General features: G+C 45.5%; 1 protein-coding gene across 4 annotated transcripts in view; it reads right to left on the bottom strand.

Annotated features, from left to right (window-relative positions):
- TESK2 (testis associated actin remodelling kinase 2) overlaps positions 1 to 16014 on the bottom strand; it is a 140211-nt gene that overhangs the window by 3394 nt on the left and 120803 nt on the right. For 3 of the 4 annotated variants that reach the window (XM_074221567.1, XM_074221568.1, XM_074221570.1), the window contains 5 exons: positions 15508 to 15654; positions 1911 to 1993; positions 1659 to 1743; positions 1040 to 1123; positions 834 to 920 (listed from right to left, as the gene is read on the bottom strand). In XM_074221567.1, coding sequence (XP_074077668.1) covers positions 834 to 920; positions 1040 to 1123; positions 1659 to 1743; positions 1911 to 1993; positions 15508 to 15654 — 486 coding nt within the window. The remainder of the gene's footprint in view (positions 1 to 833; positions 921 to 1039; positions 1124 to 1658; positions 1744 to 1910; positions 1994 to 15507; positions 15655 to 16014) is intronic. The other variant, XM_074221569.1, reaches the window with a different exon arrangement.

The raw sequence follows: 16014 nt of genomic DNA, 5'->3' as shown, positions 1-16014 counted from the left end.
CTCCCACTATCCTACACCTGTGAAGGTGATACCCAAGTGTATGACCTTTATCTCCCTGAAGTGGACCTTATTAGAATAAGCCCAAGGTTGTGTCCTATTAAGACACTTTTAGCTTCAAACTGTGTCATCTACCCCCACTCCAATGTAGATTCATGTGCTCTTTGAAGAGGATGGCATTGATGCCTTTACCTACCCCACAGCCCAGGGCCACATGGATGACGTGCATGCTAAGGAGGCAGAATGCTGTCCCTGTTCTGAGGGGCTCCCAATTTAATGGGGGAGCCAACATATAAACTCCCATGGAGAATCCAGTGCCATTCAAAAGGAATTGGAAATACTCCCAGAGGGAAAGTGTTGGAATGAAGAGAAGATGGGGGAGGCTTCTGAGAAGAGGTGAAGCTGAGGGGAAGAATTGGGGGGGGGCAGCCAGAGAGGATGCCCAGTCAAAAGCTGCACCAGCCAGGCAGTCAATGGCACTGGCTGGAAGAGTTTACAGAGGGGTCACCAAGTCCAAGCAGCCTGGGCAGGTCCAAGGGGTCAGGTTCTTCAGGGTTTTGTGCCTGATCCTGCAGGAGATGAGGAGTCACTGGAGATCCCTGCCCGCTGTACACTTACAGTAGGGACCATGTTTTTGCCTCTGCACACAGGACCTGGTCTCTAGAGGAAGTGATTAGTACATGTTTGTTGTCTCGGTTGACAACCTGGTCCCACCTAGAGCCCCTGGAGATGCGCAGAGGCAGATCACATCTTGGGCCATTGGAGCTGGCCGCCAGAGTTGTGGGCTCCCAGGTGAGCCCTGGGCATACTGGCAGAAGGCAAGAGAAGGAACTCACATTGCAGCAGTTGAAGGCGAGCTGTAGGAAGTCCGGGGGACAGTCTCCCACCATGTGCTGGAAGGCATCATAGTCCAGGCCAAAGTTCTGTGAATGAACACGGAGGAAGCTGGTGGGGAGCTATGACTAGGCCTGCCTAGGCCCTGGAGAAAGTACTGCCCTAGGGGTTCATCTCCCCAACTGGCCCTGGCCCAGGGCTGGCTCACCTCGGTCCTGGGAAGATAGTCTGGATCGGCCTGGATCCGGGCGATGATCTCACAGAGGATGATTCCATAGGAGAATACATCAGCCTGCAGAGTGACAGGGACATTAATTTGGCTCCCCAACCTTGCAGCTCATCATTCTGCTCCCAGAGATCCTGCATGGGCTTCCTGTATTCTGGTTTGTTTTTTTGTTTGTTTGTTTTTTGCTTTTTTAGGTTTTTGCAAGGCAAATGGGGCTAAGTGGCTTGCCCAAAGACACACAGCTAGGTAATTATTAAGTGTCTGAGGTCGGATTTGAACTCAGGTACTCCTGACTCCAGGGCTGGTGCTTTATCCACTGCGCCACCTAGCCACCCCAGCCTCCTTTATTCTGGAAGCCACTGTGGGGGTGATGAGCCTGGAGAGGGCACATGGAAGAGAGTTGCAGACTCTTCCCCTGCCCCCAAAAGCCCCAGTGTGGCCACATCTGAGGCAGGGTCTCCTGTGGCCTCCCTAGTGACTGGGCTCTTGTGGGGGGGGGGGCACAAGGCAGAAAGGAATGTCTTTGTATTTCCAGGCTAGGATATTCCTGTGTCTTGGGATTGACCTCCCCAACGTCTGACCCAGGGACTCTCACACTCACCTTCTCGTTGTAGGGCTCATCTCTGAGAACTTCTGGGGCCATCCAGAAAGGGGAACCCACCACTGCCAGCTTCTCGCTTCCTGCACTGTGGGGATGGAGTGAGAGTTCCAAACTTAGTCACGGAGCTGCCCAAACCTTGGGGAAAATCTGGGCTGGTGGGCTGGCAAGTGGGCCCTGGGGACTGGGAGCATGGAGGCCTGAGGAACATCAAGGCTGGGGGACCCTGAGCCCTCTCTTCAGAAGGTCACTTACCTGCAGTCAGGAATTTTTTCAGCCAGACCGAAGTCGGCCACCACAGCTGAGTAACCGTTCTCCTCATTCTTAATCAGGCAGTTCTATATTGTTCCAAAAAGGGGAGAAAAGAAGACCACATCATCTGACCCTCTTAAAGCACTGGGCTTCCCCCTCCCCCCCCCACACCCCCACAGTGTTCTAACGGTGTGTGCAGGGAGGCCTAGGCCCCAGGAGCACTGGACTGCAGACTAAGAGTCGGCAGAGATCTCCAGTGCCTCTTCCTTTTCCAGATAAGGAAACTGAGGCCCACAGAGGGTATGTGGGTGGTCTATGCGGACACAGCAGCATCCTTGCTACCTATCTACTGGGCTGGTGGGTTATGCAACACAGGAGAGTCTATAAAACAGCTCCGGTCAAAATAGTTCTTTCCATCCCAGGTCACAGTCCTGACTTCAAGGACATGGTTCTAGCTCCACATGAAGGGCCGGATGCCCAGTGAGAGTAAGGGGGACCCTAGGGATTTCCTGATCCTCCACAGTGGGCAGGGCTAAGAAGGGACCCTTTACTCCGGGATAAGCCTTAGCTCCTACAACTAGGGAAGGCCAGGCTCCAAGGGCTGCTCCAAAGTTGCTCATCTCCATTTGAAGTCCTCTGGGAAGTAACCAAAGCAACCTGCTTGCTCACAAGATGCGCCTGGGCTTTCTCTACCACCCAGTCTTTGCTCACAACTCCCAAAGTCTGTAGGTCTGGCCTCCCAAACCCTCCTGCTGCCTCTAATTCTGGTGACATGGTCCTCTACCATGTCACCCATGATCCTGTGAGCCACTGAGCTAAAGCCCTTGGGTCTCTGTTCCTTACTGGCCATAACACATCTTGTTTGTGTTGGTGGATTACCTCTTAATCGGAGCACCCATCTAGGAGAACCTTACTCTGGACCCTCAGGGTACCTTGCACATGGTAAGCAGATGCTCAAAAACCCTCTATCCTTACCTTACCTTACTTTAGATGGCTATTGGATACTTGGATGTAAGAAAAGATTAAGAAATGGTCCTGACACTCAATGAGCTCAGTCTAATAGTGGACATGGGATATGGGTCCAAAATACAAATATGAAATAGCAAAAGATGAGGTGGAAAAAAGCAGAACATGACAAGACCATCAGTGAAGGCAGCTCTGAAGCTTGGTCTGAAAGGATGGGTGGGGATGGGGGCAGGGAGCAGACAGAAAGCTAACCTAGGGCCAGGAGTCACATAGACAATGGGGCAGAGGGAGGACAGGGTACAGCCTACCTGGGCAATAGAGAGCTACTGAGCTGATGGAGTCAAGATGCTGGGAGCCCAGATCACTAAGGCTAGAGGAGGATGGAAGGGGTTTGTATAGATAATGGGGAGCCATTGAAGGTTTTCCTGCAGAACACTGTCAATGTCAGAGCTGGATTTGAGGAACTGTTAAACAGATGAACTGAAATATTTTGCCAACTGACTTGTCGCAATAACCAAAAGTGCCTAAAGAAAAAAATGATATCCAAAATAGCCCAGTTCCAATTGAGTTCCCAAGAGGCAGGGCCCTCTGCCTGCCACGGCTCCCCACAGCTCTCCCCCAACTTGAAGAAGTAGGGGTCAAAACGACTGACTCAACGAGTCAATTCTGGGACCAACAAAGCTCTGACTGACCCCAGCTGGTTCTTTGGGCCATAGGACTGTACATCTGCTACCAGTTGGGCCCATGTTTCCCTTTCTCCTGCTGCCCCAAAAGGAGTCAGTGGTTTTGTTTTCTACTTCTCTCCACCCTAATCTGGCAGCCACCAGTTCTACTTGCCAGAGAAGTGGGCCCCACTCCAGCCTGCTGAAGGGCAGTCAATACCCCCATTCACAGGTGGCCTGCCAAGAAAAGGGGAGTAAATCAGAACTACTCCCCCTGATCCCAGTTCCCAGTGTTATGTTCTCCTTCTACCACCCTCAAGTCCCATAGGAGGGACCTTTCTCTTCCTCTGTTAAAACACCAGGTCCCAGGACTCAGGCTCTGGTCTTCAAGGCCAAAATGAAAGTCTTAGTTGTTTTATGACCCTGGAAAATTGCCCCTTGTAAGGCAGCTTGGCCACTGGTGACTCCACAGAGGGGCTCTATCACTCTTTGTTATCTTGAATCAAAGCACCCATTGATCCAGGCTCCAAGTTCCTGTGCTTACCTTAAACCACCCTAGAGAATACTCAGCTTCTATCTGACTCTTGAACAGAGTTTCTCAACTTGCACATCATGGGCACTGTCCCAGAGCCTGTCCTTATACTGGGACAGAGGACCAGGGATCAGTTACTCTTACTTGTCTTCTCTAGTCACTAATCATTATTCAGACGCAACCTGCAGGCTCCTATTTAATCAGAAGCTTACTTCATGGGGCTCTTTCAGACAAGGCCAATGACTTTGGGCAGACTTAATCTCCATTGGGCAGCAAGAAGGCTTCAGACAACCCTGGTTTTGGGAATCAGGAAACCCTGGATTTAAATACCAACTCTTCCACTTAGGACTTTGAACCTCTCTAAATTACTGTTTACTTACCTATAAAGTTGGGCAAATCCCACCTATACTACCTAGCTTAGAGGGATGTTGTGATAATTGAGTTGAAATCATGTAAAAGGCTTTATGAAGTGTTGTATCAATCTAACCATTATTACGGTACCAGAAATAGCTCTTAACTAAATATCCTGCCCTGCCCTACCCTGCCCTACCCACCCTTGTAAGTCCACCTAAATTCACAATCACTTTATTTCTCATAACTAGTCAAAGTATGCCATACAGAGCTGGAGTCTTGATCTTGGTGCAATGTCAACTTTGAAGATGCAGAAATGTATTCTGAGAATGTGAATATTCCTGAAAAAAAGGGTAAGCCCCCAGAAGAGCTGGCTAGAGTACCTACTATCCAGATCCTACTGGGAGATATGGCAGAGATAGCCAGCTTACATGTACCCAAGAAGCTACTCCTCCCTCAACCCTCTCCCATCCATTCTATCTAGCCAAGGTAGGCAGGGATCTACCCAAGACACCGATTTCAGCACTATTGAGGCAGCCCTGAGGGCTGCAGAGAATTCAGAACACTGATATTGGACTCACCCTAATACCACAAAGTCAGTTTAAAAAGCCCCAAGTCACAGGCAGACTTGGGAAAATTATCAGAGGTCATCAAATATGGTCAGGACCTGATCACATATTCCCTAACAAAATACTGACTCGGGGCCATTTCATCTTTGCTTGAAGTTCTCTAGGGAAGCAAAAATGATAATGTGCAGGGGTCAGGTAGCTCCTTCTATAAAAGAGCTCTTCAAATACTTTCTCTGGATCCATCCTTATCCGAACTGACCTCCAGCATTCCAGATCCTTCTTCAAATGTTCAGAGCAATCATTTGGCTCGTAGCAGTGCTGTGAGATAAGTCACACAAGAAGCCTTGCCTTTGGCCATGCCAGGGGAGAGCTGGTGGCATGGTGGATAAAGTGCTAGACCCAGTGTTAGGAAGAAAATAAAAATAGGAAGAGCAATTGGACAAGATCAAGTACACAAAAAAAGGCCATGTTGGAGGAATCCAAAAGCTTAGAAAAATTTCAGATCTTTTTGTTATAAAAAATGGTAGTTTATTTCCAAAAATCTATCTTTTCATCTACAAAATTTTTATGAAAATACCCCACATGCAGAGAGGACATGATTTCACAAATCATATTCCAAAATAAATCAGATTCTTATAATCGTACAATTGACTGAAAGCTGTAGAGCATATAAGATCTCATTGTCCAGAAAGTTTGTTAACTGCAAAAATATATTTAATTCAAGAGAGCAAAACAATACTTAAAGGTTCTTTTCTAAAAAAGGTATCTTCTATACATATACTGAAATGAAGCAAGATAGTTGAAAGAGAGAACAACAGAGGTTTTTGGAGACCTTTTAAGTGTTAATATTAAGAGATGAAGAAAACAGGGAGAAGATGTTTACCAAAAGTTGTTTACCACTGTCTTGGAGGGGTTTCCAGAACAAAGATCATCTAGAAAGAGAAGCAGAGATGACAAAGAGCCAGGTTGGCTTCATCAAGGTCTGGTCATGCCAGATTCACCCCATTTCCATTTTCGGCAGGATTTGTAGTTGAGGGAAAACTGTGGATACTTTACTAGTTTAGCAAAGCTTCTGATAAAGTCTTTAGACTATTTTTGTGGAAGAGGAGAAGATGGGGATTAGGTGATATAAAAATAATAAAATAAATACACTGTAAAAAATATGGGATTGATATCAGATGAGTTCCAAACTGGTTGCTTGGCCAGACTCATAGAGCCATTACTAATGACCCAATATATGTGTGACAGATGACTCCAGTAGCTTAGGAATCTGAGCTTGCTTGACCCTGTGCTATTTAACATTTTTAACTAAAACTTGGATAAGGGCATAGATAACATGCTCATCAAATCTATAGATGACATAAGGCTGGTTAGACAAGCTAGCATATTGGATGTCAGAATCAGAATCCAAAAGGATCTTAAAAGACTAGAAGAATATTGGGCAGAAACTAATAAGAAAAAAATGAGGTAGGAAAAAACGTAAAATCTGGCACTTGGGTATCAAAAAAAACTAACTTCCTAAGAACAAGGCCAAAGAGGTATAAGTTAGACAGTAGTTTTTGAAGGAAAAAAAAAAAAAACTGGAGTTTTCAGTGGACAGCTCAGTATGATTCAGCAGTGTGATATGGCAGCCAGTCTGGAGCTGTACCGAGACTCAGGCCCTTGTCTTCTGTCTTAATCAGTCCTTAATTTTGTGCTTGATCCTGGGGGGTCAGTTTAAGGACACTGATAAGCCAAAGAGAATGCACAGGAGGACAGTCAGGGTGGTAAAGGACCTTGATGGAACGGAGTATATTTAGCTTGAAGCTGATAAGACTCAAGAAGTCATGACAGTGGTCTTCACTGTGGAATGTGGAAAAGAAATGACATTTGTTTTTTTTTTTAAAGACCTAGAAGGTAAAACCAGGAGCTAGGGGTGGAAGTTACAAAAAAGTAAATATCAGGAAGTACTTACTTCTGTCTAGGACCATATTTGAATTCAGGTCTTCCTGATGGCATGCCTAGACTCTCTCTCTCTCTCCATTGGCCACCTATCTGTCTCTTGAAAATATATGCGGGGGCAGCTAGGTGGTGCAGTGGATACAGCACCGGTCCTGGAGTCAGGAGGACCTGAGTTCAAATTCAGCCTCAGACACTTAGTAAATACCCAGCTGTGTGGCCTTGGGCAAGTCACTTAACCCCATTGCCTTGCAAAAAAAAATTATATGCGAAATAAATATAAGGCAAATTTTTGGGGTAGAGAGGGTCCTAAAATATGGAAGTATAAATGAGAATGGAGCAGGTTGCTACAGAAGTCCTTCAAGCAGTGGATGGATGCCCAGTGGTCCAGGTTGCTGTACAGGTGGGTGAGACTTGATGGCCACTGAGATCCCTTCTAACTCTCCAAATCTTGGGAGTCTGAGTCCAAGGAGGAAAGATTCTCCTGAAGGGTGAGATCCTCCAGATTTTCCTGTTTATAAGTGGCTTTGTACTACACATAGCACTCATCACCACTCTCTGCCCCCAAGGGAGATCTGTAGTCCCTCAGGGCAAAAACCAACATAGCTATAGAATGTCTTATTGTCCAGTTGGGTGGACAACTCATAAAGGACTTGAATATTATATAGCCTATGGTGGAGAATGACTGAATTGAATAGAAAAAGGAAAGTGGGTTTGAATCATTTTGGGAAATTTCTTGTTCAGCTGTGTCTGACTTTTCAAGCACCCATCTGGGATTTTCTTGGCAGAGATACAGGAGTGGTTTGCCATTTCCTTCTTCAGTACATTTTATAGATGAAGAAACTGAGGCAAATAAGGTGAAGTGACTTGCCCAGGGTCAGACAGCTAGGAAGAATGTGGGGCCAGATTTGAGCTCAGACAGATGAGTCTTCCGGACTCCAGGCCTGTACTGTTTAGCTGACCCCCCCCCCATTTTTTCAGGAAATAGCAGGGTGTTTTTAGTTGGTTTGTCAAGTCACACCTACCATGTGCCAAGGACTGCCCCAAAAGCAAAATGGGATTCACACCCATTTTTTCCCAACAGGGTTTGAGAGCCCAGTGGGCAACCAGGCTTCCTGCACATAGCACTCCTGCAGGGAGTGCCATCCCCCTCCTCCTCAGAGCAACCCCTTACCTAGTCCCTCAGAGTGCTGCCCCCCCATTCCTGGGGGAACACCCAGCCCTGTTTCCTAGCCCCTTGGGGAGTGCTGCCCCCCCAGTTCCCAGGGGGAGCACCCCTTCAGCCCTGCAGGGAACATTTCCTCCTTAATATTTCAGGCTTTCCACCTTGGAACCATGCTCACCTTTGAATGCCCCTTCTCCCCATTACTCCATGCCTGGACTCCAGTCTGTCCTCTCAGTCACTAAGGTGGTTTTCTTAAATGCTCAAGTCACCCCCACTCCTGCCCCCTCCAGCATCTCCAGCAGCTCCCTGTCAGCTCCAGTAACAAGTATATAATAACCAACTCTTGGCTTCCAGGCTCTGCTCAGAGCTAGACCAACTTTTAAAGCCATTCCTAGGCAGCCCCTTCCTAAATGTCCAGGCTGCTTCCTCCTTCCTCCTCTGGTGAAACTTATTGAGTCTGCTTGTGGCTCCTCACACGTTGTGCTCCCATTTCCCAACTCTTGGCTTTTGCACTGGGTATCCCCCCTGCCCAGAATACTGTCTCTTCTTCCTTTCCCCTCCTAAGAAAACCTGGTTTCCTTTAAGGTTTAGTTCAAATCACACCTGTCATAGAAGGCCTTCCTTCGGCAGCCCAGCTGATAGTCTTCCCTCTGGGATTATCTTTCCTTTATATGTTGACATCGTGTATATTGCCAAAAAAAAAACCCCAAATGGGGTCATAAATGAATAACACCAACAATAGCTTATATGGGAAACCCACATACACTCTGCAGATCCTCACCCCAGTTCCCATTCTCAACCAAAAAGTCAGATCCCCAGAACTTCAAAGTTTTGGGGGTACCCTTGTGGAATCAGGGGTGATTCTCTACTATCATGGACTCAAGTCTCAACTGATATGCTTCCCCTGAAAATAATCAATTGAGAATCACTTTTATCAGCTGGCCTTCCAAAGCTTTTAGAGATAAACATTTACTTAGAAGATACAAATATTCCTCTCTGAGGTCTGTGACACCTTTTCTCACAAGTTTGTATGCATTAAAAAGGGAAAGCAGGCTCAAGCCTAGAGCTCCCATGAGGCAAAGGGATAGCTCACAATCTTGTTGCTGGGGATCCTTTCCTCCCCTTGCAGGTGCTTAAGAGGTTCTCCTTAGGTATGGAACTACTTCTTTTGCTGGACTTCCTAGAGAGCCGGAACTTCTCCCCAGCCTAGCCCTGGCTCCCAAGAATGATGCTGCCTATAGTCAATGCTATTCCTGAGGCAAGAGGGAGACAGAATACTCCTTTGGATCCTCTGGCACTTGCAAGATCCTCCCCTGGTCAAAGGAGGACAAAGGACAAGAAGACCTGGCTGAGGATGATGCTGAAGTCCCTCCTTCCCCCCAGGAGGTCCCTTCTCAAGGATCTGCTGGAAAGCCATACTTAACATTAATTTCTAGAAATCATTTTCTTCTCACTTTGCTCGATAATTAATAGATGACCCTAGGATGTGACCAAAGGTTCTCAGCCTACTAAACAGACTTCCTTTCTGAGGTCATTTCACTTAATCCAATGACTTTCAAATACTTTTGACACTTAGTCTTAGGTCTTTGGATTGACTGAGCTGTGTTCTTATCTAGTGATTTACCTACAGCTCAGTTTCCTCATTATTGCCAGCAAAAACTTGCTGACTAAATGGTCTGGCAAGAAGACTGGCCCAGGAACCCCAGGAGGGGCAGCACTTCCCAGACACCCAGTCCAGCTTTGAGCCCAGCCCTTAAAACCATCATCTAGGTCAGTAACTTCTGTGGATAAAAGTTCAGCCATCTTCACCAACTGCCATACAAAGGCTGAGGCCAGTCTGACTTGAAGGAGTTGGGCACCCAAGGGTGAGACAGGAGGTGCCATGGGCCAGGCAGGTCAAACACCAATATCCCCTTGACCCCCATCTCCCCTCAGGTCCCAAGAGCCCTGGGAGCACTTTGCTCCCTGCCCACTGCCCTCAGCCACCTCCCCGGGGAGATGTTGCCTCGTCAGGACTCCCGCCAGGCCGAAGACCCAAAAAGGAAATTGGCACCAAAGTCCTTGGCCCTGTCATGCTGTTCACCATCAGATACCATCATCATGTTATACACTAAGAAGAGGCCTGACCTTCTACTTGGCCACTACCCCCCAAGGACCAGGGGATAGTGACCTGCAACTGAAACTATCCCTAGGGCTTGTGTCCACCACTAAGCTAGGATCTCCTGAGGGTAGGATCCCCAGAACTTCTCTCTTGAGAAACCTCCAGGGATATCTGATGAATGATGTAGTGAAGCTTCTTGCCAGTCTTCCAGATTCTACTTGGGAGTTTGAGTCTCAGCATACTCAGGCTATTTAGTGACCTCTATTGAATTATAGGGTTCTTGCATGCCAAACCTATCTCTGCTGGCAACCTGGGCTTCTCAAGGTTTTTCTAAACCTTTCAATTTCCAGGAGATTCCTGATCAGAATCCTTACCTATGATATCACTATCCTGGGCTTAGGAAAACAATCTTCTAGAAAATATGGTCCAGAAAAGGTTCTAGGTTCTTCCTTCTCAACATCCCTCCCCAGCTATATCTCCACCTGTCAGTATTGGAGAGTGACTGCAAGCTGAGCTTTGCCCTGCTTCATGGGTTAGATTAGCACTGGTTCTGACTTGGGAGGGCCCTTGGGGTCAGTCTCCAAGGGCACAATGGCCTGCTCCTTTCCAAGCTGGGCCTTTCCACTCTATAATGGCCTCAATTGTTAACAAGTTTTTCTTTACACAGAGCCAAAACACACCCCTCCACAACTGGATCCCATGTTCCTGTTCTGTCTTTTGGAACCAAGTCCAGGGCCCTGAATTCAGCACATCACTTACTTGACACTTAAATGAAGCTGTGATCTTCTCAGTTCACTAACACTGAAGGAAATCCATCCAGGCTTCTGCAATTTCTTCCAACTTTGGGATTCTGCAATCCTTGTTCCAAGTCTTCAACTAAACCTCCTAAATGGCTCAGAGGCTTTTCTCTGGTCTCTGAATAGTTCATGGAAGCCAGTACTGCCCTTTCTCACAAGAGCACTTTGCAGAGCTTAATCATCTCGCTGTACAGATGACTCTAACATCTACAGACCTAGTCTGAGTCGCTTTCTTGACCCTCATGAGCTGCTAGGAGGTGTTCCAGAGATATTTCAAACTCAAAATGAACCAAACAGCATGATTTTTTTCTGCCTCCCCCAGGCACTTCCCTCCTTTTCCAATTTCCCTATATCTTTTGAAGCCACCACCATCCTTCTGGGATGCAGGGTCCATAACCTTAGTACTATGAACTCCTCACTCTCATTCATTCCACAAGTCTAATCAGTTGCCAAATCTTTCTCTTTCTATTTGCACAATAGACCCTCTACTCACAGAGCTAATCCCCTCATTCATGCTCTTACCACTTCTCACCTGGACTATCACAATACCCTCCTAATTGGTCTTCCTGCCTCAAGTCTCTCCAAATTCAATGAATAAATGAATGAATGAAAAAGTATTAATTCAGCCTGAATTCTATAGCAAGTACTTTGCTAAAGTATAAGTCCAACTAGGAGAGTAAGACAGTAGCTGCTCTCAAGGAGTTTACAATCTAATGGAGGAGGCAACAGAGAGAGGAAGTTGTAGCTGCAAATTTGATCTGTCCTCTACTCAACTAAGTGTAGATTTGATTACTCCTGCTCCCCCTGCCTCCCTTGCCAGCAGTTCCCACTGGCCTCCAATATAAAATAGCAAAGTTTCTGTTAGGCTTTTCATTAGCTATTCCTCTTCCCTTACACACACCCCCACACACAGACACAGACACAGACACAGACACACACACACACACACACACACACACACACACACACACCCTGCTGCCTCTCTTGTGTCTGTACTCCTCATATTTCAAAGGTTGGCTGGCACATACATAGATGGGACGTAATGCTTGTTGAATAACTGATCCTGGTGTGAAAAACAGTTCTTTCCCACCTCTCTCTCTGAGGTCAAGTAGCTCTACCTAAAGCAATGAAGTGACATAGATGACCAAAAGCTAGACTTGGATTAAGGAAGAACTGAGTTTAAAGTCTACTCTGGATACTTATTAAGTGTTTGGGCTGACTTGGGGCTGGATCACACAATAGCGGTTACTGAATTCAGCCCCCTCACACAACTTATGATAAATTAGGATTCAAATCAAAGTCTTCCTGATTCCCCAGCTAATCAATTCAGGTCTCCCAAAGACTAGAAATTCAAGAGTCAGAAGAGGGCCTTCCCCCCACTGGTCCCTCACTGGCTCTCCCAGAGGCCTGGACACCTACTTGCCCTTTCCCTCCTCTTGAGAGCTCACAATCTACTGGGCAAGAAAATTTGCCAGGGACTATGTCCTCACAAACTACATACGAGATATATTGAAAATAATAATAATAATAATAATAATAATAATAATAATAGAAGAAGAATACAGGCACTAGTGTGTAAGTGGGTCAGGAAAGGTTTCCTGTACAAGACCGAATTTCTACTGGGACCTGAAGGAAGCAGAGAAACCAGGAGAGAGAATCCTAGGTATGGAGGGAGCCTATAAGAACACAGGGTCTTATGTGAGAAATGAGCAGAAGGCTGGTGTCAAGGGAGGCACAAAGAGAAAGAAGAACTAAATGGAGGAAGGGGCCAGGTTATGAAACAGTTATCAATTCAACAGGAGCTTTGATCTTGGAAGTACTTAGAGAGTTCCTGGACTCTCCTGAATAGTAGTGTGCCATGATCAGACCTGTTCCTTTGGAAAATAATGACAGGTGAATGGAGGAGAGACTTGAGGCAATAGTCCCTTGGAGAAGTGATGATAATCTGTCTTTGAGTGGTAGCAATACCACAGGAGACAAGGAGCTGTACAGGAGAGATGTAAAAAAGATAAAACCAACAAGACTTGGCAATTGTTTGGATACTGATGGGGGTTGGGGTGTTGAGAGTAGAGTCAAAAATGACACCTGGAAACCTGGACTTAAGTGAATTGATGCAGAACCAAGAGAACATCATGCCCATTAACAGCATCACTGTGTGATGATCAACTTGGTTCATCTCAGAAGTACTGAGATCAAAGACAATGCTAAAGAATTTATGATGGAGAATGCCATCCAATTGAGAGAAAAACAACAGTCTGATTGCAGACCAGAGCAGACTATGCTCATTTTTAAAAATTGGTTTTATGTTTTCTTTTCTTTCTCATGGTTTTTCCTCCTTTTATTCTGATTCTTCTTTCACGATATGACTAACATGGAAATATATTCAACATGAATGTATATACATAACCTACATCAAATTACTCATTGTCACAGGAAGGAGGGAGGGAAGGGAGGGAGGAAGAAAAAGTGGAACTCAGAATCTTACAGAAAATGATTGTTGAAAACTATTTTTTCATGTAATTTGGAAAAAAGTTAAAGTGACACATTTTGAATCAGATGACTGGCAGGATTAATAGAAAAGTTAGAGGATTAGGAGAACAGAAAAGATAATTAGTTAAAGTTTTGGACATACTGAGTTCAGGATGGCTACAGAATGTCTTGTTTGAGATATTCAATAGATAATTAGAATTGACAGACAAGAAGTTAGAAGAGATGAGGACTAGATAAGTAGATCTGAGAATCATCAGCATGGAGATGATTACTAAATTCATGGAAGTTGATGAAATCACTAAGTGAGGAAGAATGGAGTGGGGGGAAACAGAGGGTCCAAAACAGAGCCCAAGAAGGTGCCAATTGGATTCAGGCATGACCTGAATGAAAATTAGTAAAGGGGTCTAAGAAGGAGCAGTCAGAAAGATAGGAGAGTCAGGAGAGGGCAGTGTCATGATAACCTACAAAGAAGAGAATTTCAAGGAAAATGAAATGATTGAAAGAATCAAAGGCTGCTCTGGAGAAGTCCAAAGGATGAGTGAAGAAGAAGGCCTTACTGCTGGCCTTGACCTTGGGATCCATCCCAAAAGGCTTTAGGGAAAATTATCATCATCATCATCATCATGTATACAGGACTTTAAGGTTGGTAAAATCCTATTATTTCACTTGATACCCACAATAAACCCCAAGACATGGGTGCTTCTGTTCTCTCCATCTTGCCTGGAACACACCAAAGTGAGAAGAACTCAGAAGTGGAAAGTAGTCCCTGGTCCACCTGTGACTTGTGAGTTCCAAAATGAGGTGAGCTCCAAGCCTTAGGCTAAAGGAGTTTTTTTTATCAACAAGGTAGAGAGCACTGTTCAAAATCCTCAATTCTCTCAATGTTTTGACAGATGGTAAGAAGACTTTCATACACCTTTTCCCAGAAAGTTCTCCCTGTTTCACATCTCACCCCAGCTACTGGTCAGTCACCTAGCATTTGTTTAGTGCCTACTTACTATGTGTTAGAAACAAGGGAGATGAAGAAATACAAAAGCCTGTTCCTGCTCTCAAGAAACTCATACACTGAGAGGGGACACAAAACAACATGCAAACACCCTCCTCACCTAATCTAGCTAATGTGGCAAAAAAGAAAAATGACAAATGTTGGAGGGAATATGGGAAAACTGGGACACTAATGAACTGTTGGTGGAGTTGTGAACTGATCCAACCATTCTGGAGAGTGATCTCATATAGGCCTTTTCTCTCTCTTGAAACAGTGGCCACATTAGCACAGACCCTCAGCACCTCAGGTCTGCTAGATCAATTCCCCATAAATCTTTCCTTATTCAAACCAATCTTCCAAACAGCTATCAAAATGATCTTCCTAAAGTACAGGTCTGACCATGTCAGCCCCTATTCAATCAACTCCAATGCTTCTGAATCCCTCCCAAGATCAATATAAAGCACTGTTGGGCATTTAAGATCCTTTACCATTCCCTCACCCCCACATACCCCGTCCTGCCTTCTTACATGTTCTTCTTATCCAGTGCCACTGCCCTTCTTGCTAGTAGTCACACTTGATCAACACTCTAGCCATCTCCTAGTTTTAGGCTATTCCCCTCCTCTGGAATGTTTTCCTTTCTATTCTCCAGCTCCTGGTTTCTCTGGCTTTTTTCAAGACTAAACACAAATCCTACCTTTTGTAAAAATTCTTTCCCAATCCCTCACCTCGATGCTAATCCTGTTCTTCCAAAATATTTTATATATAACCTGCATATATATCTTATATGTGTCTATTGTTTGCATGTTGCCTCCACCATTAAAATGTGAGCCTTTTGAGGACAAAGCTGTTTTTACACACCCAGTAATGAGTAGTACATAGTAGGAATTTAATTAATGCTGGCTGGAGTGATTTATTGACTCCAGAGCTCCCCACTACTCTGGGATTCTATGATTATTAAAAGCACTTTGACTAGAAGACACAATAGGGTCATGCCTGTCAATCAGAAAACAGGGGCGATCCTTCCAAAGATTCATTTTTTTCTACCTTAGAAGTGAGGTCCCGATGGAAAATGCCCTTGAAGTGAAGGTAACGAAGTCCCATAGCTATGTCACAGGCCAGCTTCACTCTCACAGGCCAGGGGAGGTGTTGGTCACTGTCCAGGAGCTGTTCCAGGTTCCCAAAGTTGATATACTGCAAAACAGGGAGGAGGTCGGAGGGAATCAAAGTTTGTCAGCTATAATTCAAGTGATTGTGATATCAATGCAATTCAGTTCTGAAGACAGGATCCAAGCTGTGCTCATCTGTATATGCCCAACAATGTCACTGAGCATAGGCCTTAAACCCATGGACTGCTCAGAAATAAATGCCGAATTAAAGTGAGAATGAGTGAAACAAGAGAAAGGATAAAATGGAAATGCGATGCCTTTCCAATGATGGGACTTCTGAGCAGAGGAAGTGCTGACCTCCCTCATGACAACCATGCTACATAACATTCAGTCAATGAACCAACCTTGACTGAAATGCCACAATGTGCCAGGCCCTGCTCTCAAG

The sequence above is a fragment of the Macrotis lagotis genome, chromosome 2 (genome assembly GCF_037893015.1).
Source record: "Macrotis lagotis isolate mMagLag1 chromosome 2, bilby.v1.9.chrom.fasta, whole genome shotgun sequence".
In the NCBI taxonomy this organism is placed as follows: Eukaryota; Metazoa; Chordata; class Mammalia; order Peramelemorphia; family Peramelidae; genus Macrotis; species Macrotis lagotis.
Note: the sequence above shows the minus strand (reverse complement) of the source record. Positions and strands in the feature narration are given on the sequence as shown.